This window comes from Dermacentor variabilis, chromosome 5 (genome assembly GCF_050947875.1).
Source record: "Dermacentor variabilis isolate Ectoservices chromosome 5, ASM5094787v1, whole genome shotgun sequence".
In the NCBI taxonomy this organism is placed as follows: Eukaryota; Metazoa; Arthropoda; class Arachnida; order Ixodida; family Ixodidae; genus Dermacentor; species Dermacentor variabilis.
In genome coordinates this window covers 31,358,278-31,382,496 of record NC_134572.1, presented here as the reverse complement: position 1 = coordinate 31,382,496, position 24,219 = coordinate 31,358,278, and the positions used below count along the sequence as shown (strand labels likewise).

Here is a 24,219-nt window from a genome sequence, read left to right as displayed (position 1 = left end):
ACTTCTCCGTGCGCAGAATATTCTTCGTATTTAAGTTTTTCGTCATAAAAATCATTGTCCTTTGGTGCGTGACACTTGATACCAAACACTGATCTATTATAGCCGTTCTACATAAATTCGTTGAAGCGTTCCGAAAGCTGGGCGACTAAGTGTGTCGGCCTAGGTGCACTGAACCTTTTTATGAAGTTTCCGCTATTACAATTGTTTTCCAATATCACCGGATGTCCCTTTTTTATTTTTTTTTCAGTTTCAGTGATTTCCTTTTGCTGCGTACATTTTCCTTCGCCTACAGCGGGGTCAATCCCCCTTGTGGGTATCCGTACATCAGCCGATTTGTGGCAACAACTGCAACAACAGCAGCGTCGATTGCTCCAGACAGAATTAAAAACAGCGGGCGTAGACATAGCTTACTAGAGGATGGAAGACGTAGATATCCGGTGGTGCTTCGTTTCTATACAGGACGAATAAAATAAATTACATCCGCCGACGCACAATTTAAACCGCGGCGTGCTATATTTAAGTGATAAACGAGCGCTGTGTACCCACTGGCAAACTCCTGGAAATTCTTTACACGGTGCCGGTGTCAATGTATTACAAGGTCGATCTAGATGCTTCGATAGCACGTGCTCTGTTTGTGTCACCGGTATTTAAGCAGTCACCCTCCTTGTGGTTGTTTCCAAACGCTGGCTCATATCCACAACGGAAGATCGACCCACAAGTAGGTAGTAACGCTCGTGCAGACTTTTTGCACTACAGTCGCAGGTATTCCCTTTTCATTTTATGTTTTGATGAAGGCTGCATTGATGACTACCGCACAAGTGCTGATTGACGCTTTCGGATGGCGCGCTCTAACATACGGAGCACCCTTAGCGTATCTTCTTTGCTCCTGTACAAATTTCTACTGCAGTGAAGGAAGTTCTATATATGGAGGCAAAGTGCACAATTTTAAAGGCGTCCATGAAAGCGTTCGTACATTGTCATCCGCGTTCGTTTAAACTGGGAAAGAGAAAGAAAATATTTGTTTTCCAGCAGTAAAATAAAACAATACATCGCCGAGTCTTATATTTGACTTACATTACAGCTGTTGCCTTCCCCGTTTGGACAAACGCTGGCGCTGTCCAAAGGCGCTGTCGAGGTATTCCAGGCATCCTTGACGCAGTAGTAGAAAGTTGTACCCAAGTATATCGTCGTATTTCAGTTGATTTGCGAGAGTAATAGACCACCGCAAGAAAGTACGCACGGTAAACTGCTCCATCGAGTAGCGCGAAGTCTAGAAGGTTGACTTAAACATGCGACAAACGGTTACTCACGCACAAAGAAGCGGCCTGCGCACTATTAGTAAGTACCCTTTGAACAATAAAAACAGTTGAGGACGTTTAAACTTCGCCTTTAAGACTGGAACACGATGACATTCAATGATCCCTGACTGCTGCTCACGCATTCCGGCAACTGTAGCTTATGTAACCGTAATGTTTACCGTGAAATTCTGGCGGCGGACGCTACGCTCGAAGGCAAGCTTTCTGGTAGAAACGCGGCCGCACGCGTGGGCCGATCCTGGAGGTTGTGCACAGCCGCGCCAAATAATTTACATAATTTTCAGGTTTCTATTACTATCTAATTCTGAGAATATTTACCAGAAAAGGCATGTACTGTCGGTGTTTCTTTTTGACAACTTTTGGGCAGTCATTCTCAATATTCCGAGGAATAACATTGTCAAGAAGGTAAGACAAGGTGTGAGCAACTTTTTCGACAGAATAGTGTGGCAATTTAACTCGCATATATCGCACGCCATATAGCAAGGCGTGTAATATACGTATAACTAAATATATACGGGAATTTTCGCTCACGGGGACGTCGACACAGCACTTCCTGCGCCACGGGGCCCTTAATGCTGTCGCGTTAAGAGAAGTGTGGGGTTTTACGTGCCGAAACCACTATCTGATTATGAGGCATGCCGTAGTGCACGACTTCGGATTAATTTTCAACATCCGGTCTTTTTCTTTCTTTGTTTACCTTGCATCCAATGCACGGTAGACAAGCATTCTTGCCTTCCGCCCCCAACGGAATGCAGCTGCCGCCTCCGGGATAAAATCCGCGACCGCAAGCACAACTGAGATACCGCTACGAGTCAAATGTGCGCGCTAAAAAAAAAAACAGTTGACTAATCTCGTCGTTTTCATGGCCCTGCGTGTCCCGCACTCTGCGACAATGCCTTATCAGTCTTGTACGCTTGCCGCTGTGCGCCTAGGTCTCAGCTGTCTCACACACACCATACCACCTTTGCTTCAGCCAGAACAGTGGAACAGGCATGCTATTTTGTCTTAAAATATATTCTGTGTCTAATACTGAAAGAACAGCCGTCTAAAAAATGAACATAATTCTGGAGTTTTAAGTTCTAAAACGGCTGTTTCATTGTGAGGCATGCCGTAGTGGCGCAGTGCGGAATAGTTTAGATCACCAGGGGATCTCTAACGTTCGCCCAATGCACGGGTCATGGGCGTTTTTGCAACTCGCCCCCGTCGAAATGCGGCCGCCGCGGACAGCAGTTGCTCCCTCTTCGTCGTGCTTAGCAGTGTAACACCACACCCGTTGGGCTTTATATTCATTTTATATATATATATATATATATATATATATATATATATATATATATATATATATATATATATATATATACAGCCAAAGAATTTGAAACAGAAAACCCTGTTATCGCACCGAAATGCATCGCTATCCAAGTAGTTATATTATATGGCTTACATGTCAGCTAGTGCAAACTTACAAAAACAAGCAAGAAAAAATTATGCAGCACATTTGAACAGTATTGGGATATAACATTCGCGCCTGATTCGTTTCAATTGGAACACTCGATTTCATGAGTTTCTAGCCCGAAACACAGACACAAACACACAAAAACACACACACACAGCTCATAATGTCTCATCAGCGCCCGTGGTTCTAAAACATATTACGAGCGCATTTATTGAATTCATTGGGCTAGCAGGGTGTCTCTGCTGACCAAGAATGTCGCACAGTTTTAAGCTCCAGTCAGGGTGCTAATGCCCGAAATACAACAGTATAGAACTGTTCCGTGTAACAGTACATAGACAGGGAGGCGTACATAGCCCAGGAAAAATCACAGAGTACGTGTCGTACACAGACAAGCTATGCGCCTGCTCTACTTAGCGCAACGTAGCATTTAGTTTCACTATAGAAGACTTCGCCAAAAACCGGACACGAACGAACAATGAGCAGAACAGGAACTTGCTTTTCTTTCTCCTGCCACTCCTGTCGTTGACCTTGAACTGCTCAATTTGTTCATCATTGTTCTTGTCGGTGCTATTTGACTAATGCCAACTGTACTATATCGGGAATTAAAACTGTTGTCTCGTCAGACACTGTAGGGGACACATGTGTTTTATTTTTGGGCTCAAGGGCCAGGAATGGCCAAAAAAGGACTCGGGAGGAACTACTGTTGTCCTTAGGGAGGATATGAGTACTGCACTACTGCAACAGTGCACCTTTCTGTTGTCCTTGGTTGTAGCGCAATCTTATCCCAGGCACAGGCACCTTGCGCGGAACGCCCTGAAGTAAATTTTTCTATACTTTAGGTTTATGTTATACATCACTTGACGAAACGTCGTTGCTTTTGCATATGATGATGATACGATGCACGAAACAAGTACGCTCATGATTGCAGCCAAGGTCCACGTTTAATCAGCGCTGTAATAGTACAGAAGATCTATTTTTTAAATGCAGCGAATGCCATTTTTGTAGTAACGGGCCAAATTGTATCGTTGTCGTGAGTACCTATTTTTACAGGTAAGAAAAGTATTCCTAAGGTGCATCGCCCGGTGAAGAAAAGGATGAGAGAATGACGAGCAACATAAGTGTTATCTGGCGAGTGGATTGCGATGTAAAAACCAGCTCTTTTGTAATGTGATGTGAGGTGACTCCGGCACAATGTCTTGCGTTGCCAGGCATATCTCCGCACTCCATGCATTCGGTCGATGACACAGGTCACACAGGTTGATTAAAGATACGGGCACCTGGCGTAGGATAATGAGTGTGTTTGCAAGCCCCTCGAAGAACACTAAATTGGGTGCCTGCCAGAAAAAACACAATGCAAGAAGATAAGTTCCACGTGCTCTTTCCATCCTCTTATCTTCCCTTATCAGCTGTGGCTGGAATGAATGAGACCTTCTTGAGAGCGCAACAACTACGCATATTTCATTTGTTATTGCCCACTGTGTTGCTTTGTTCGCGGTGAACTCCTGATCCTTATGTAAACGCTAGATGCATGAAACTTGTTGTAGCTTATACAAAAGGCTGTTTTCTTTACAACTGTTGAGAGGAAATTCTCCGTTTGTGTCCTCAAAATTTGCCCATTAAGAAACACAATATCATCAATTTCAAATTATGTTAAACAGCAAGTATGACGTAATAGTTCTGCGGAAACGCGCAAGGTCGAGAGAAGTTATTAAGGGAAGATGAGACGTCCTCCCAATTGAAGCGATTGCCACAAAGGAAACCCATACGGATTCCTCGAAAGAAAAGCCTCGCATTTGAAGAAAAATTCGTCCTTCCGTTGAAGCAATAGCTACGATTGCGCGGATGTCTCATTTTGCCTTAATTAATTACTTTTCACCACCTTGCAGGTTTCCGCAGAACTATTACGTCAAACTCTTGCCTTTGCTTTGAGATGTTCCCAAATTCGACTTAGCCCTGCCATCTGCTAGCCGCCTGGTTAGCTCAGATGGTAGAGCGGCTGCCGCGGAAAGGCGGTGGTCGCGGGTTCGAGTCCCGGACCAGGACGAATTTTTCTTCAGCTGCGAGGTGTTTCTTTCGAGGAACCCATATTGGTTTCCTTTGTAGCGATTGCTACGATTGGGTGGATGTCTCATTTCCGTTCAATTAAGCAGCAAGTATACAAATGCACAACTTTACAACCGCAAAAACATACGTAACTTCCGTGAGGTTTATCTGTACGATTGTCTAGCCCGGAGAGACGTACTGTATTCGCCTACTGAAGATTACATTATTTGCTGTCGCTTTTTACTACAAGTATTGCAAGTGTACCATAGACGAACATATGTATCGGAGGAAGAGTAGAATTTAATGAAGAGAACGGAAGGGAGGTCGTCGTGGACAGCGTGCGTCTAGCATGCTACTCCTCACAGGGGTAAGGGGAAGTGGGAGGTGCACGGAAAGGTAGGTGGTAGGTGATTATGATACGGTACAATGAGCTAGTATTTACACGTTGTGAATACGCAGATGCGCGCTTTACACAGAATACACACAGGAACAATCTGGTCCACACCAAAACGTCATCACGCAAACAGATTTCGCACCATCTTCCCGTCTCACAGGTTCTAAAGAGGACCGTCTAAACCACTTTCGCATAGAAAGTTCAAGAGTGATATTGTGGCGCGTTGGGCATGGTCAAGCCTTTGCCCCGCGTCCAAAAGGTTTTCTCCCAAAAAGGGGTGGCAGCCCATGCAGTCAACACTAGACTTAAGTGCCCTTTGCTTGGCCGCATATTGAAGGCACGCGCAAAGTATGTGACGTATTGTCTCGGGAGTGTGACAGACATTACACTCAGGGTTTCGTTCTCATTCAATCTTGTGAAGGTGTCGGTGGGTGTACGCCACACCGAGTCGTAATCGATGGATGAGCGTTCCCTGGCCTCTACGCAACCAAAGTGGAAGCCACAATCGCAAACCTACGTCAATTCTATGGAGGCGCTCAAGCCGGTGTTGGGTGTTGTCCGCATGTCGCACCATAGAAGCTTGGATAGAGTTATGGAGCGAGCCGTTGATGTCATACCGGGAAAAATTAAGCTTTATAATCATCCCGTATAATTTAAAAAAAAAACGCTAAACATATCAAGTTCCCCTGGTATTAACCACCTAGTGGATGCACTACTAATACATTTGGAATATGGTTTCTGTAAAAAATTATAAAGCTGCAAACATAATCATTACTTCTTTGAAGTACGATTATTTCCCTTGATTCTCTTAATGAAACAAATATTTTGCTAGACGACGGTAGCTATTCATTTGTTTTCCTTTGAAACACTGCAAATCAGATGAAAATACAGACGAAAATATTTTTTTGTACGTACTATAGGAATTGTCGAGGTAAGACTACCTCCTGATCACGCGCAGTCAAAGTTACCCTGCGAATCTTCTTTTGCGAGGAGGCTTGTATAATGGAGGAATTTAATTTGTTCTTCACTTTCTCCAGCCTGCAGCACGACTAGCTCAGCAGCCCAAGTTCAACATCGAGCAAGAAGAGACGTACTCGCACATCGTGCTTGGTAGACGCGATCACGATCGCCTTCAGATCGCCTTAAAGCGTGCCACTTAGGATGGCACACTTGCGCATCTAGCCGTCATACTGTACAGGCTGTCGCAATGAATATATACGAAAATAAAAGACAACAGAAAAACGGAAGGCTTTACGTGAACGGTAATCACTATACGTTGTGTACGGGGGCTGCTCACACAACTCATGTCTATTTTATTCATTGTTGACAAATAATTACTCAGTTGTATTTAGTTTACTCACCTTTAATAAACTTGCGTATTCGATAAAGTGCCCATGCCACATCGACCACTTGTGGTCGATGTGGCAAAATGAATGATAAGCGCTTTTAAAGCAGCGTATGTCTTGTGTGGTGTATTTTTTTTTTCTACACAAAAAAAGATTCCTCGTGACATTGAGTCCCCGCCCAGGCATTGCAGCAATTGAAAAGTAAACGGTGTCAAATGCGCGTCTGTCTTAGCGCACTGGGAACGAGCGACCGCGCCCTTTTGCCGACACGCCTGCAAATTTAAGCGCACATCTTGAATCCTTATTCAAACGCGAAGCCCTGGCCTTGAACATTCGTAAGATGAAAATAAAATCATGTTTTTGAGGTGCCAAATTACCATGGGATGAGGCACGCCATAGTAGGTACTCTAGAATAATTGTGACTTCCTGGGGTCGCTGCTAATGTGCACCTTGGCAGCGCCAAGGTGCCCGTTAAGGGGGCTAGTTTCAGCAGGTGTAGGCACTAGAGGAATAGCTGCCTTCCAAATGTTGGCGCCTGCGCAGTGCGTTAACAGGCTTGCACCGCTGCCCACACATGCGCAGCTTGGTGTATTCAATGCGTTTGGTACAGCGGCTATCATAATGCTAATAGACAGTTTTAGTACTGCGTCATGGCAATACGTACGCAGCACGCAAGGGCTTTGCGGAACGTAGGAGCGCGTCTCGCGTGGGGGCTTTTAGTACTGCGAAATGCCTACGTACGTAAGAGGGCGAGTGTTAGACGCCTGGCGCGTCGGAACGCATTGGCCGTACCTGCCAGTACGTCGAACGTTCGGCTAAACTAGACGCTGTTGATCTCGCTCACATGATGTAACGTGTGGGCGCGTTCCCGCTTCGACGAAATATATTCAGGCCCTTTAAGAGACTCTACTTTTAATGCGCTTGAAATGCACGAATCATACCGAGAAAAATAAAAACCGAGTACGTGCTTTCTGGGGCTGGATCGGTCATTTGCGACAAACTGCTCCAAGAGTAGGTCGAGCCTTTCGCGCAAACAGCGCACGCTGAATACTTTCGTAAAAGCGAAATTCATATTTTTGGTTATACATTCCCACTTTGCAGGATCCTGGAAAGGGTTCTGTGCGTTTACTTCGCGCAGCAAAGCCAAGTCGTACGCCACGGAAAAGAACAGTCTTCCGCTGGTCGCCTTCGACACCGCCATTTTTCGAAACTCTTGTCTCGCGCTCTCCCGAACGAACGAGAACCACGAGAGCAGCACGCAAGACTCCCTACGTAAGCACGCAAGAATCGGATGCGTGCGTACGCAGCGGCCGCGTACGCATCTCGTGCCGTTTGTGTTGCGTTCTGCACATGCGCAGTTTGCAGAACGCAGCGATCTTACGTACGCAACGCCGTTGCGTACGCTACGTACGCAGTACTAAAAACTGTCTAATAACCGCGGCGGCTGCTGCGGCGTTCGCATGGCGAACGCCGTAGCAGACGCCTGTGGCGTATGCCGTAGACGCGTTGCCGGCGCTCGTGTGTCTTGGAAGCGGTCTGCGACGTGGCCAAAGTGCGTGCCCGCGCGAGCCTCATCTTCAAAGCGATCTGCAATGTTTTTGCAGAGTGTGCGCGTAGGGCCGGTAGCTTCGTATACGCTGTGCTCTCTTGGCAGCAGCAAGGGCAGCCTGACGTCCCGCGTGGGCTTCTCCCGGGCGGACCGCTCTTTCCTGCTTCGCCTGCGCGTCGGCTGCTACAGGACGGCTGCTAGAACGCACAGGCTGCAGGGAATTGGCGACCCCGCGTGCAGCAACTGCGCCGATACGGAGACGCTCGACCACTTGCTACTTCGCTGCCCTGCCTTCGATGTGGAGCGCACGGACTTGTGTACAGTCTATCGGCGACTGGGACTGACTTACGATACGGCGACCGCGCTGCTATTCCCTGCAGCCCACTCGTCCATCGTGAAGCATGCTCTCTCGGCACTGCTAGACTACTGCAATGCGACGCACTTGAGAGCGCGGCTGTGAGCCCCGCACTCACATTCTTTTTTCCCCCTTCCCACGTTCGTCCAGTCTTTCTCTCCTTCATCCTTTTCTTCCCATTCCCCCTTCCCCGTGCAGTGCTGTTGAGGTGTCCTCCTGTGAGAGACAGTTACGGCGCTGCACTCATCTCTTCCGTTTCCTTTCCAAAAATCACTTCACACACACACACACAGCCTGACGAGACCATCTAAATCTTGTCCGCTATCATTGCAGCATCAAGTGCGCGGCCGGTATTCATCGGTGTAGGAAGCAACCGTCGGCGAGGAAGGCAGGCAGCGTGACGACGACAGTACGCCGGTGACGTCACGTCCACCAGGGAAGCGCCTGCTACAAAAAGGGCCGCGCTTTCACCGAGGAATCACTTGGTAGCAGCAAGGGCAGCCTGACGAGATCATCTAAATCTTGTCCGCTATCATTGCAGCATCAAGTGCGCGGCCAGTATTCATCGGTGTAGGAAGCAACCGTCGGCGAGGAAGGCAGGCAGCGTGACGACGACAGTACGCCGGTGACGTCACGTCCACCAGGGAAGCGCCTGCTACAAAAAGGGCCACGCTTTCACCGAGGAATCACTTGGCAGCAGCAAGGGCAGCCTGACGAGACCATCTAAATCTTGTCCGCTATCATTGCAGGTTAGAACGTTTTCCATACAGTGAAGTGCCATTTCTGTCCTTTCTGGCCAAACTGCTGCCAACGCCGTTGCTTGTGTGCACTCTTTTGTTGCATTTGAGATGAGTGAATCTGCTGAACTTAGGAAGGAAATGCGCGAATTTCAAACTAAACTTGAACGGGATCTAAGAAAAGACCTAAGGGAAGTCAAGGCAAGTCTCGAATTTTTCAATAAAGAATTCGAGGACAGAAAGAAAGAACGTGATGAGCTGGCAAAAGTAAACAAAGAGCTCCAAGCGGCTAATGAAAAGTTATTAGAAGAATGCCAAGCGCTCAGAACGCAAGTTTTACAGCTCGAGGATCGAGTGACTTTCTCGGAGCAGTATTCAAGGAATCGGAACCTTGAGATTAAAGGGATCCCTTTCTCTGAAGATGAAAACCTTCCTGATGCTCTTGATAAAATAGGGGAGGCTTTAAAGGAGCCTATTGCGAAAAGCGACATTGAAATTTGTCATCGCGTCCCTGCAAAAAAACCCAACACTGTACCGAATATCGTTGTACAGTTCAAAAGCCGTCCCAAGCGAGACGCTGTGCTCCAAAAAGCACGTAAAATGCGCCTATCAACTGAGGACCTGGGTTTTTCACCAAACTCGCCCCTGTTCATCAACGAACACCTATGCCCAGCACTAAAACGAGTACTTGGCATGGCTATTGAACAAAAGAAAGCAAAAGGGTGGAAATTTGTCTGGACAAGCAATGGTAGGGTTCTTGCACGGAAGGATGAATCGTCATCGATTCTGTACCTTCGCAATGCTCAAGCCGTGGAAAAAATGGTTTAAGTGTCTTCACTTTTTTAAATTTTGCATCTCGCCTGTAAAATGGCTCAGTCTCCGCACGACATAAACACCACATTTAATACATCGAGGAAAATCGGCTTGAGCTCTTTTCATCTAAATATTAGATCAGCGAGGCATAAAGAAGACGAGCTTTCTATTCTTCTAAATTAATTTGTTTTTGACTTCGAAGTAATAATGTTGACTGAAACGTGGTATTCATCGGATACAGAGGTTTACAGGCGTGATGGATATAATAGTTTCTTCCTAAACAGACCTAATAAACAAGGTGGTGGAATTGAAATCCTCATCAAAAAATAATCTAGAATGTGAAATAATTCCTGAACTGTCTCTATTGACTGAAGATTTTGAATGCCTATGCTTGAAATCAAGAAAATACATCTACTGTGTGATCTACCGACCGCCAAACGGTCAATTCAATAAATTCATTTCCCACATTGAATTGCTATTCAACTACGTGATTGTAAATAATTTGGAATTACTACTTGCGGGTGATTTCAACATTGATGTGCTAAAACCTTGCCCTGCGCAAGAGACCTTTCTTTTGGCAGTAGAAGCAAATGGTCATGCTATCACTACTAAAACTGCAACCTTTTTATCACCAACATTGATGTAAAAAATGTAATATCAGGAGTTGTATGTAATGGCATAAGCGACCACTTTCCGATATACCTTTTTGTTGAATGTGAAGATAAAAGAACACATGCGCAAACTTCGATGACAGTAAATATCCAGAACATCACCCCTGTAACTTTGGAATCTTTCTACTCGAGTCTTGTGAATGAAAACTGGGGTGGTGTATTCCATTGTGACACTGCAGATGAGGCATATGAAACATTCATATCCATTTTTAAGCGCATTTACTGTGAACAATTTAGGGAAATTATTTTAAAGCCACATCATAACAACCGAAAGCCATGGATCAGCCGTGAGTGTTTAAAACGAATAAAAAAGAAGGGTAGATTATATAAAAAGTTTGTCAAAACGAAGTCACTTTTAGATTTGAAAATATTTAAGCAATATAGAAATAAGCTGAATTCCTTCATGAGAAATGAAAAGCGGCGCTTTCTGCAGCATCAGTTCCAACAGGAATCCTGTAAGGATAGTGCAGACGTGTGGAAAAAACTAAACAAGTTGCTAAACAGAACCCCATCGTCGCCAGTTGTCAAAGATCTCGTTTTTCAGGGCCGCCGCATACATGGCACAGAGCTTGCCGAAGCATTTAACAAATTTTTTAAAGATGTTGTCAGCAGTTCTCAAAACCCTCAATCTCTGAGCAGCACTATTCCTAGGAATAATCGCAGCATTTATTTTGATCCGACAGATGAACGCGAGGTATGTAATAGCTTCAACTCGTTGAAAAATAGCAAATCACGCGATATTGATGGCATACAAATTATTCCAGTTAAATATGTGCTGAATGTTATTGCCCTCCTACTGACTTATATATATAATCTGGCGTTATCAACAGGTTGCTTCCCCAAATTAATGCAAATATCCAAAGTAATTGTACTTTTCAAGAGTGGCGATAAAAACGATATGTCCAACTATCGACCTATTTCTATTCTGCCGATTTTTTCTAAGGGCCTAGAAAGAATAATTCATAAAAGACTCATGAACTTTTGCAATAAGCTTAACCTCATTAATCCATCACAACATGGTTTCCGCCCAAACAGGTCCACTGAAACAGCCTTACTAATGCAAAAAGAGATAATCCTCGAGGCACTTGAAAACAGGGAGATATGCATAGGTGCTTTTGTGGATTTCTCGAAGGCTTTTGATCGCCTAAACCATCAAATACTACTCACTAAGCTAGAAAGATATGGAATCCGTGGCACTGCAGCTTGTCTACTAAAGTCCTACCTACAGCATCGATATCAATGTGTAACAATAGATCAGCACGTTTCGACCCTTCAACCAATAACCACTGGAGTTCCACAAGGAAGTATCTTAGGACCGCTACTGTTTATTATATACATAACAGATATCAGCAACCTTCCAAAATATCTTCTGTATGCAGACATACGAGTCTCTTGTTTAGGGGTAATAACATTCCATTGCTCATTTCAAGCATAAACAGCGTAGTAGAAAAGTTGAAATCATGGAGCGCAGCAAATTCCTTGATAATAAATAGTAAGAAAACAAAAGCGGTACTTTTTCATTACCGGCAGAACATCGTTACATCAGACATTAGGCTAAAAATAGACAATTCTATTATAGAGGTAGTAGACACAGTAAAAACACTAGGAATTTTCTTTAACAAGAACATGAGCTGGGACCCTCATATTAGCTCCACTTTAACCAATTTATCAAAGTGCGTCGGAATGCTCGCGAAATTTCGCTCCTATCTACCTGTATCGATTAATTTAATAATATACAACACATTATTCATGTCATATGTTAACTACTGTTTCCTTGTTTGGGGCACTACTACTCAAACTAACCTGCACAAAATACACATGCTGCAAAAGAAAGCAGTACGTTACATAGCAAATGTTGACTACCTCGCACACACCGAAGAATTGTTTAAGCGATTCAAAATCATACCCTTTCATAAGCTACACGAATTTTTCTTAGCCGTAAGATATAAAAAATCCATTTTTCACAATGACAACTTCTTGATAGCATTGTCATCCCTCGAAGCAAACTCAACGCCATACTCGTTTCGAAAACACGAACGTTGGACCATTCCCTTTTGCCGTACAGAACATGGTCGACAGATGATGCGTCATGCAGTTCCAAGGTTACTAAATAAATTCATATTTGAACGTTTTTCTCTTGAAACATCTAGTACACAAACTCTAAGAAATCATTTTTTTGTAAGCCGCTGTATTCCCTTTGCATTAAAGTCTGACACGAATGACATTTGTATCTCTGTTAACGCCTATGCATTGTGTATTAATGAGCATGTACCAAGAGTTTATATCGACTGTTCTGAATTTCTTGTATTACATTCCTTTATGTAGTGTGTGTGGATTTTGTACTTTATTTTAAAACTTTTGACCTTGCTGTACGCCATGTAGGGGGGGCTCGGGCTTCCTCAAGCGAAAATCGTTCGCTTTTTGCCTGAGCCTACCCACATCATAATGATGTAATTAAAACTGACTTGACTTGACTAATATGGCTGAAGTGCAACGTTAACAGAAAACTATTATGGTTTGTGGTTCATACCCCCAAATGAAATGGCTGCCTAAATATTTAGGTGAAGCGACCGGTACATAGATTACCTGGAATCATGCATACAACATACGGATTAGCATACCTTTCAGCAAAGAGGTAGCTCAAAACAAGCAAATGAACCACATGTTAGATGATAAGGCGCTCCTATGCCTACAGGCAGTGCGAAGCACGTAGCGCTCCCCGCCTACGTTTGCCGGTAAATATTACTGTTGCGCAGCCTTCCGGGGCAACGGCAGCTTGACTGTAGCATACGAAGCAGGCAGTGACGTAATTACACTTTCTTACGTAGAAAACCCGCCTAGCAACTAATCTGTGATGTGACTGTGCTGTGGGAAGGTCACGTACTGTGAGAACTCCTGGAGAGCAACGTGCATAGGAGGCGCGGCGAATATCTCTTCTCTCTGATCCACTCTTTGTAGGTGCACGAAGTAGGGGCGCAAGCAAAGTCGCAGGCTGTCGAAACATCGTAGGCTAATAATTAGGTAAAGTACACGCGAATGCCGGCACGTGAATTATTTCAACCTACGCCACAAGAGGTAATCATTCTAGCTGTAATTTACAGCTAGAATGATTCTTCACTGTCGAACCACCTTCACAGCATGGACTGCAGACAATGTTTTTTTTTTATTGCGACAGCTACTAAATGGACACTCCAGCCGCAATTTTGCCGCCGCCTTCGCCGTGAGATTCTGTATGAGCGAAAGCGTGTCAGGGTGAGCCGGCGCACGTGGTTCAATCCCGCGTGCACGAGCGAGAGCGAGGAACGCGGCCAGGATGCGTGCCCTCTCCTGTGGCGCGCGAGGAAATGGAGGGAGGAGGGGCGTTCTTCTCCACGACTGCTACGCGGCCTCGATGTCCTTCTCTCCCGCCGCACTTTACAGACCGGAGATAACCGCGGCGGCTGCTGCGGCGTTCGCATGGCGAACGCCGTAGCAGACGCCTGTGGCGTATGCCGTAGACGCGTTGCCGGCGCTCGTGTGTCTTGGAAGCGGTCTGCGACGTGGCCAAAGTGCGTGCCCGCGCGAGCCTCATCTTGAAAGCGATCTGCAATGTTTTTGCAGAGTGTGCTCGTAGGGCCGGTAGCTTCGTATACGCTGTGCTCCCTACCCTTCCTACGCGTTAAAGCGACATATGCACGGAGGTCAATTCGCTGGTGGCTGTTGCCGCGATTTGTTACTCTAGCATTTTCACAGACACTTTCCGCTGTCACCGAGCGATGTATGTTCATGTTTACCTATGTGCGCGGGACACCGTGCTGGTTAATTTAGGGAAAACACGTTGACGGGCTAGTTGGTTTGAATCTATGATAGATTGTGTAAGTGCAACTGAACATGGACGTAGAAAGAAGCAGACGCACAATGATAGCGCTGTTTTCGTGTGAGTGTTTCTTTCTACGTCTTCGTTGAGTCTCGCTTAAGGATTCTGTAATGGTTAATTTATTTAGCAAGCGAATGTTTAGAAGGTTATCCGGCCGATAAAGCTACTATTCTTACTTGGTACAGCTATGTACTAATTTGTAATCGCAATCGGTGTTTCGCCTTTCAGACGGAACTGGGAATTTTTTCTTTCCTTTTTCATTTTTCTTTAGATATCGCCAGACAACAGAAAGAGCAACAGCTCAACAGCTAGGCCGCTTTGGAGTGGTGTCTCCGACTCGCTTAAATTATTCTGTTGAGCGGGTTGGTAGACCCTAAACTTAACAGAACAAGGAAAAAAGAAACGAAAGGGACAGCAATCTCGAATGTTATGTAGATATATAGACTAGGGAATGGTTATTGCAGTAACGCAGGCACTCATACCATCTGTTTTCGGTGAAGTGCGTATATGCTTGCTTTATGTTTTTGTCAAGTTCAGCTGATTCAGCGGGCTTCCATGCCCGTTCTAACACTGTGTCACATAAGAAAATGTACATGCTGCCAATGTGGCACTTACGCAGAACTGAAGTGACGACCGGTAAAAATGTCGGTGCCTGCGAAAGACAAGCGGCAGTCCACGGAGATGGTGTTCGACGCCGAGGAAGTGTCAGCCTACTACGACGCTTTCATGCACCACAACCGCGAGGCCATGAAGGTGTTTCTGGAGCGATACAAGGATTCTTTCTTTGCGGTCGAGGACGGTGCTCAGTGTGCGGATCGCCAGTGGTTGGACGCCGGCTGTGGTCCAGGAAAGTTCACGAAGAACTATTTGCTCCCGCACGCACCTTCGTCCTTGCGAAGACTGGTGGCGGCCGATTTCTCACAGGTAAAGAAGAGTACAGCTGTTGCTTGCAAGTTAATCGCCCTTGGCAAGGTATTAAGCTGGGCTTGTTAGTGATACTGCATGCGACCGTGTTGTACTTAAATTTTTTTTTCTTTGCTGAATTGAACGTGCACTCGAAAAGAATTTAACACACTTTGGTTTGAATCCCGACTACAAAGGATTATCGTCATGTCTCTTGCTTGCGTTCGGTTTCTTGAAACTCTGCGCTCGCTTCTTTATCGCCAAGAGTGCAAAGTCACGCTGACAACACGCATGGCGTTCGTGAGCTCGAAGTGCGCGGGGCGCAGCGTCATATGAAGGAAAGGAACGCATGACAGATGGGGAGTATTCTTTGGGGGCAAGATACGTCCCAAATGATGCAAAATGTTATGAGTAAAAAAAAAGAAAAATAATACTTTAGAGGACGTTATTCTTCGCCTTTAGGAGGGGAGGGCGATAGTATTCAAAGATCCCTGACTGCTTATCACGCTTTCTGGCACATATGTATGTAACCGTAATGTTCACCGGCAAACGCTGGCGGCGAACGCTGTGCCCGAAGGGAAATTTTCTGGAAGAAACGCGGCCTCTTGCGTGGGCCGAACTCTGAGGGTATGTACAGGCGCGCCAAGACAATTACATAATGTTCAGGTTTTTTTATTGTTTCGCAAGTTTAATACTTAAGTCTGAGAAGACATGCGCTTTCGGTGTTTTGTTTCATGCCACTTGTTTTCGGGCAGCCATTCTCACAATTCGGAGGAATAACTGTCAGGAATTGCTCTACCGACGTTGAAGAGCACAATTTTCGTTTAAATTCTACACCCTCGCCGCTTACACACCCTGGGTAGTTCCGCGCCCACCCGCCTTACCTCTTCTCCCCTTTAGGAGAACCCTACCTGTATACACTGTGCTGAGGAAAGCATACGTCGCCTTGAAGAAGACAAGCCCACTTGTCGAAACGTTTGTTCCTGCTCGTACCTTGTTCTCGTTCTGCTCATTTGTAAAGACTGTAAGACAAGGCATGAGATGCTTTAGGGATAGAATGGTGTGGCAACATAACCCGCATATACCGCATGTCGTACAGCAAGGCGTGTCATATATATATACGGCCTTTTTAGAGCGGAGCTCCTATCGCCCATTCCTGCGGGAAGCGTCGGCAGCAGCGGTGTCGGCGGCGTAATTGAGCGAACGAGCACAGGAAAAGATTGAAAAGTCAACGCGGAGCAGGAGATGAAAGACGCGAGCCGCGAATGGCGAAAACCAATGCGAGCGGCCCCTTCAATGACGTGCGCGCGGGAAACGAACATGCGCGCGGGAAACCCGCCAGACCGATCGAAGCGTACTAGTATACCTTGTCTCAGCCGGACCGATCAATTTGAAAGTGATCGCGCGAGCATCGACCGGCGGGCCTTCCAAACAGCATAGCGGCCGATTTCAGAACTGCGATGATAAAAATTCGCTGCCTTCTTCCCCTTTTATGGTCTTCCAGGCTGCAACTGTCACCCACAAGAATAACTCGCAACATTTTTGTTTGTTTCCTTGTCATGGCAATGATGTCTGTGCGTCGATGTCTCGTGTATATCTTGGCTAACAATGACGCCTCTGTGCAAAAGCTGGTAATCGAAATGAATTCGCAGGTTGTCTCGGGAAGGGCGACGGGAGTGACAGCTGCTCAGCGAACAGCAAAAGAGAGAGAGGGGAGCTATCTGATGCGTCCTTCTCGACTGACGGCGATGACGTAATGTGGCGCTGCTCCTATTTTCAGTCGCCGCTCGAGTGATCACCTTCAAACTGATCGCGACTGCACTATAGCTTCCTCGGGTCAGCTCTCACTTATGCTTGCTTGCTTTGCTTGGTTTGGTCTCGTTCGCGCTTGTTTCGATCCTCGTGGTTTTAGACTGTTCTGTAATCTGATCGTATGCGCGACGCGAATTGCGTGGTACTTTATTGAAGCCAAGTGGCACCAGCGATTACACTGTAACCTTCGACGAGTCATATATAAGAGCTGACGCGATTGACCCGGAGATCCGATTTTCGACGATCGCCGACTCTGCTACATCTCTCTCTCAAATCATTTGCCTCAATATATCACGAAATCAAAACGCGTGTATAGCTGAGCTGAAATTTCGCATTAGAGTATTGTAGTCGTTGGTGAACTTTTTTCGCTCACGGGCAACTCCACCGACGCCGGATCTTCAGCGACACGGGGCCCTTAACGCAATCGCGTTAACAATGCCGCCGCAGAATGAACGTTATCAGGACTATGGGCAGTCCCCAAAGTTTGTCCTTCAGAGTGCTGGAGCTATATTCGCACTGCAAGATGCCTGAAAATTATGTAAGGCTATTTCTATTAGTGGAACTTCTTATAAGCAGTAAATGCAATCTGTAGTGATTCTTTTTTCTTTTTTTGCAATGTACTCATTTGAAACAGTGCAGACCTTGCAACTTGAGAATCGCGCTACAAAATATGCATATTGAGTAAAAACTACTATACCTTAGCTTCTGACCAGCGTTACTGGCTGTTATTCCAAGCAGCTTTCTTTCCACCTACGCGTTAAGGTTATCACACATGACGCACGTGGATCGATATACTGCTGCCTCGTATATTGGCGATCCGGATCCTCAATGCATTTATAATACGATTGGAGTATGATTATTTTATAAATTAAATAATTCATCGATTGACTCCAATAATATTGGACTTCTCAAAATATCGGAAAGTTATATGAAATAATTGATCAAGGTTGATCAATTGAATGATCGACCTTCTGAGTGACGCAAACCTGGACAATAAATGACTTGATGCATTGATCGATAGAAATCCGCAGTTGTTTCCTAGAGGATGCAATTTGTAAGGCATATTTTCATCACTGATTAGGTCACTCAATTAGTTCATCGATAGATCAATTTAACACAGCTCATAATCTTTGCAAACTGTTGCCTCCTCGCAGGCTATGCTGGATCACGCCGCAAGAAACTATGCCCATCCGAAGATTGCGTACCGCCTTCTCGACATCGCAAATGACAAAGCCGTGGCCGCGTTTGCCGAGCGCGAAGGTCTCTTCGAGCGCGTATGCTGCTTCCTAACGCTGCATTGGATCAACGACAAGGCGGCCGCTCTCAGGAACCTGGAGCGTCTAACGGCCCCCGGGGGAGAGTGCTTGGTGGTGTTCAACCCACGCGTTGCACCGCAGCAGGTGTTACGAGCCATGATTGCGTCCGGCAAGTGGAAAAGGCACGAACACGTGAGTGACGGGCCTACAGGCTGGTGCGGTAGAGATTACATGATAAAGCGATGGCTGAATTGATGGGTGGGGCAAACTTTGGTGGTCGTGTTGGTGGCGATGGCAGGTGTCGCAGCATGCCCGGCGACCTTGACATGCAGCTGGCCCACACTAGCGTCTTTCACGTTGTTAGTGTACAGTCGTGCTTCACCAAACGTTCATCAGTTCTTTCTCTGAGGGTCCCAAACAATCGACAAACTATATTTCTAATTGCCCCGTGCCCTTGAGGGCCTTGAAAACACCCGTGTGGGATACTCATATCTTGTAGGTCACGAAGTAACTCCTTTCTATCTTTCTTGAACTGCTGGACAAGCGGAAGTAAATGGGGAAAACTCTACATTAAACACCCGAAGTACAACTTTACTTCCATGTTAAGCATTAAGAGGAAGAAATCTTGTATTATTTCGATGACAACTAAAGCCCGATAGCATCTTTTGTGTGGACTTCATCCTATATTCATAGACAGAAGCGTCGGCTCCATCAAGTGGTGCACTGCGGTGGTTATCGAATAGGCAAGACATCGTGCTTCTCGTCCTTCTGTAATTTTTATGACGATGAACCACTGGAAGAAACATACCTACACTCTATTGACATCAAGGGTACCACGAGAGCACCTAATTTAAATATTTTTCACACAGAAGCTAAAAAGAATGATGTGTGGCTATGCCATTCCCATTCTTGGGTTGAATGGAGAACACGTCCTGGAATGCGGCATACGTTCCTTTCCAGGATATCCCTTATAGGCCCAAGAAGAGGCCACCGCAAGCATTATAATGCCCATGAAGAAGCCGTCTTAAACTAATTTTCTCATGCCTTGGTGCATTGGGTTTAAGGAAGCTAAAAAATGCCATAGGACAATATGTTACACAGTTTAGGTGTAAGAACTTGTCTTCGTTATTTGTGCCCACGCACATTTTTGGCGATATATCATCGCCGATACACTTACACGATGGACGAGGAACAGTCTTTCATGCAAGTTCACAGACAAAGTTTCACGTATAAGTCAGTAAACTTGCACGGACGACTGTCTAATATATTTTGTTGTATGTTGAACGAGTTCAAGTGTGTAGCCGATTCACAAATCAGATACTTTATCAACCAATATTTAGGTGGTTTATACTGAGCTTCGCACAGACAATCGGAAGGAAATAGCGCTCAATTTACAGTGGTTTCAGAAACACGCTGCACAAGCCCACCACGTTGCTTCGGACCAGCAGCCACACGTTCCACTCGGTCTTTGTCCTTCCTTTATCCCGCTTCCTCCTTAACCCTGCTTTGCACCCTTAAAATCTCACCTGGATCAAGGCACATGCAGTCTTATTCCACTGTGACTCCGCTCCTTTCCCTGTCACCTTAGTAAGGCGTAGTACTCAGGATGGTGCGGGCCATGGTGGCCCTTATGCCGGCTGTCGGCTATATTTTGAATCGGCCAAACACCCCGCTAGACGCAACCAGTCCTAACTACTTTCTTCTGCTGACAGGACCGGATGCCAGCTGCTGAATATAGACTTGTTCAGCGTTATAACCAAAACTCTTCGGCATTTTTCCGCGTGCAGGCTTCGCAACACTGCCATAACCAACAAGAATCACTGTATCATCATCATCATCAGCCTGGTTACGCCCACTGCAGGGCAAAGGCCTCTCCCATATTTCTCCAACAGCCCCGGTCATGTACTAATTGACCGTATACACGATATACACGATATGTATATATATGTATATATACACGTATATATGTATACACGATATCAGACACAATGAAACGCTCAATTTGAAATTGTGTGCTACACAATGCTTATACTGTATACATATAAGCATTATGCCACGCACCGAACCTTAATAAAAACGAACCAGTCATGTGATTATAAATGTTGTACCAAATTTCGCTTTCCATGACAGGTTCTCAAATCTGCTCTCCCGGAGTCCTGGGAGCTTTACGACGTTGACACCATGGTATCAAAACTCGAAGGACTAGTCGCATCAACAAGCCTGATGGCGCTGTCGTGTGAAGTTGTGCCTCTGCAGGTCGGGAGCCCCGAAATCGACCTAGAAGTGCGTACGTATCACAGGCCTCCCTCGAAATACTTCCGAGCATGAAATCAGTGGATGAGACAGAACACATACAGGGCACACTTTTCGGCAAGTCAACGCATTAGTCCCTGCAGGCCCTGTGTTGTCTGTTTTTCTCTAAACTGAGTGTTTGTTTTTTGTGTGTGTGTTTCACTACATAACGACAGGTTCTTATTGTAGAGATGTCTCTTGTTGCCTTATTTTTTTTAGGAACACAACCGACCAGCCCTTCTTGGCATTCTTTCTTCATTACAGTGGCTTCTGTGGCTGTAGAGGAGATGCTTTTAGAACGCTTTTTCTGGTAACAAAAAAATGAGTATATTGCTTAGTTATGATCACGCCTTTTACCTAGCTCTTGAAATCTGAGAGAAACTGCATTACCTCTCATTTATGCACTTAAGGAAATAAAATAAAAAAATTTCAACTCTCTGCAGGTGCTCTGTGTGCCGCTGTACCGATATATCCGGACATGAAAGAGGAAGACCAGGCTGAAGTGGAAGAGTTTGTCAGAAACTTGGCTCTCCAAAACGGCTGCGTGAACTTCTCGGTTACGGGCATAACGCACCAACTTAGGTGCGTCATTCACGCCCGCAAACCAGTAGTGTCGAGCTAAGAAGAGCCAGTTACACCTGGCACAAAACTTTTGTGCGGCGTCTGCAACATCCACCGCTGTTGACAAGACCAAGAGTTCAAATAAACTTTCAAGCTTAGAAGCTCCCGCCATTGGTGTAGCATTGACATTGTTTTACACCGCTCTCATAGTTTGCCCAGAGAAGGGGTAGTCACCCTGAATTTATGATACGAGTTCAGTAGGATGTTTGTCACCTACTCAACAATAGGGGGGGGGGAAGAGAAAGAAGAGCCCAGAGCTCACTGGTGCTCTGGGCCTCTCGCTGTTATGCATTTTTTTACGTTCTTGCCGTTTTCGTGAGAATAATTTCATCAAGGATTAGTAAGATGTTCCCACGACCACCTGAACAAGGTCAGTCGTCTACTTTATCACAAATTTTTGGACGACGTGCCTTTGGAAGCTCGGACAAGCTCGATTCCTGGGAGAGCTCAACGCCAGAAGCCATGGACTCTGACAGCGAGTACACCCTATTCATGGGCCACCGTATGAAGAAGATGCGCCGTATGTCTGCTGAGGCGACTTCATCGCATCAGAGTGAGCAAGAATCCTTCATGGTTTATTACGTGCCGCTCTCGACGTCACACAGCATGAAATCCCTCAGCGGGCAGTTTCTAACCGAATATTTTGAAAGTGGGGCCCCTGGGCAAATTAACGAGATTAGGATCAACGCTCGCAAGAACATCCTGACAATAGATGTAAAAAAACTCCGTAATACTTGAGAAGTTAAAGACCATTCCACAATGAAACGTAATCCCCGTCCACTCCTTTATTACTTACGGGAAGGAGACAACAACTGGAGTGATTTCCGACGTGGAGCTTGAAATCAAGCATGCGGACCTCGAGAGTCTTTTGAGGTCATCGGTGCGCATTCTTGAGATTCTTGGCTTGGGGAAATTCCGATGTATCAAGTTAGCATTTGCTTCTTCGACATTACCAGTGTCTGTCAAAGTGGGCTACGTTATACACCGAGTACGACCATTAGTTCCGAGGCCTATTCAGTGCCGGAGATGTCACAAGATAGGACACGTGAGCGCTGTTTGTAGAAGCAAAGCCACCTGCTCGCGTTGCGGCGGAGAGCATGATACAACGGAATGTTAGGCGTCCTCATTTAAATGTCCCAACTGTACTGGCTCTCACGAAGCGACTTCAAAGGAATGCCCGAAGATGAAACAAGAGGTTCGTATTCTTCGAAAAATGGCCATAGACCAATCTTCACGTAAAGAGGCTGCTCAATCTGTTCGCCAACGTGACCAACGCTCGCGACAGAAGCATCACAAAACCATTTTAAGAGAACTACCTAGCGTGGCACAGGTACCACGACCACCTCTGCCTGTGCGTGCATCGACGACGGTAACGGCGTCTACTGATAATCCAAGGTCTACGAGAGCACGCGGCAAACATTCACCTCCGCCGGCTGATACAGACACGGAATGGCCTTTGCTGCCCTCTATGCCCACGGCCATGGCAGCGCGCACTAGCGGTCCTCTGCGCCATCAAGCCAAGAATTATAGGGCCAATGAAACCGGTGACACTACGGGCAAGCAAGGAGATGAAGGCAATGAGAAGGAGAGTGTACAAAAAATGCTGACGCACCTAGTAGAGTCAATGAGCGTGATTCTCGGTGGCCTCGAGACTCCGGCTGCTAAAAGTGCCCTACAAGTGCTCGCCGTGCTAGAGCCGCTAATCGCAGGTCTTTATATGCTATAAAGATTCGTCCTAGCGCCTCTATTCACTCGAATTGGTGACTACGGACTTGATGCGAAACCTGATTGTGGCTTCATGGATGACTTTTATGAATGTTTATTATCAGAGTGCTGAACTTGCTTTCACCTTTGCGCATCCTTCTTGCTATGTCATCATCATCCCTCATCACATCTTTGTCCCTGTTCCCACTCCCCCTGTGCAGAGTAGCAGGCTACAGCCCCTTAGCTCAGGCCGACTTCTCTGCCTTCTTTCAATTAAATTATCTCTCTTTTGTCACCTACTGACGATATGTTGTTATTACAACAACAACAACAACAAATTCCAATGCTCCCTAACGCCGAAGTTAGGCGTATCTGTAGTGTTTTCACTTCACAATATTTATTCACTGGCACGAACAATCTGTCTCGTGCGGCCAGTTGTGAACGGAGCAAGGTTTTGCGCGACTGCCATGCTAATGGGCACGTGTGTGACGTGGCGGCACGATTCACGGCATCCGCCGAAGGTTTGGGATGGCTAGGTCAGCTGATATACCCACTAGGTTAACGGGGATTGCGTCACGAGCGCCAATTTCTCCCCTGGTGATTGGTAGGTGAAACTTCGAGTAAAAAAAATTAAGCCTGCTTCCATGGCAACGGTTTTGTTGATACGCGAGGGAGAAACACCATCCCGCTTGTCGTCAGCTATGCGCTCGACGAGCGCACGACTTTCTCTGCAGACGCCAACGGAAAGCAACACCGCTTGCATTACTTTTTACAGATTGTTTTCCTTTTTTTCGATTTTATTTTCAACACACTTCGGCTTCTAATTACCTTTTCTTACTGACAACATATGTGCAACAAATCTGTGGGGAAACTAACCTTTTCTGTTGAAAATACGCGAGCCAACATGTTACGCCACGCGGCTACATTGTTTCGGCAAAACATAAGTAGGCAGAAAAATGCGGTTTATTCATTGTTTTTATTAGAAACCTATCGCATAGCAAGACATTCAATATACAATACAATAATGTAGAGCTGAGTACCTCATTCGTAAGCACAAATGGGCGCGTTCTGTACTAGGATTACACATACGTAAGAGCT

The 24,219-nt window shown here is 45.8% G+C and overlaps 1 protein-coding gene across 2 annotated transcripts; it reads left to right on the top strand.

Moving 5' to 3' along the window:
* The first annotated feature begins 8,753 nt into the window (after positions 1–8,753).
* Positions 8,754–21,528, top strand: LOC142582407 (juvenile hormone acid O-methyltransferase-like). 2 transcript variants are annotated; one of them, XM_075692097.1, is made up of 5 exons: positions 8,754–9,205; positions 15,153–15,457; positions 18,403–18,696; positions 20,635–20,791; positions 21,240–21,528. In XM_075692097.1, the coding sequence occupies exons 2-5, from the start codon at positions 15,176–15,178 to the stop codon at positions 21,416–21,418; spliced, it is 912 nt and encodes a 303-aa protein (XP_075548212.1). In that variant the 5' UTR covers positions 8,754–9,205; positions 15,153–15,175; the 3' UTR covers positions 21,419–21,528. The 2 variants fall into 2 exon arrangements, with proteins under 2 accessions (XP_075548212.1, XP_075548213.1); XM_075692098.1 differs by lacking the exon at positions 8,754–9,205 and adding an exon at positions 14,200–14,225.
* Positions 21,529–24,219: the final 2,691 nt, after the last annotated feature.

Bases quoted from the DNA above. Each gene is read 5' to 3' on its own strand.
- LOC142582407 (XM_075692097.1), top strand. From the start codon at position 15,176: ATGTCGGTGCCTGCGAAAGACAAGCGGCAGTCCACGGAGATGGTGTTC. The intron at 18,697-20,634 runs GTGAGTGACGGG...TTTCCATGACAG, and splicing joins AGTGGAAAAGGCACGAACAC to GTTCTCAAATCTGCTCTCCC. The intron at 20,792-21,239 runs GTACGTATCACA...AACTCTCTGCAG, and splicing joins CGAAATCGACCTAGAAGTGC to GTGCTCTGTGTGCCGCTGTA.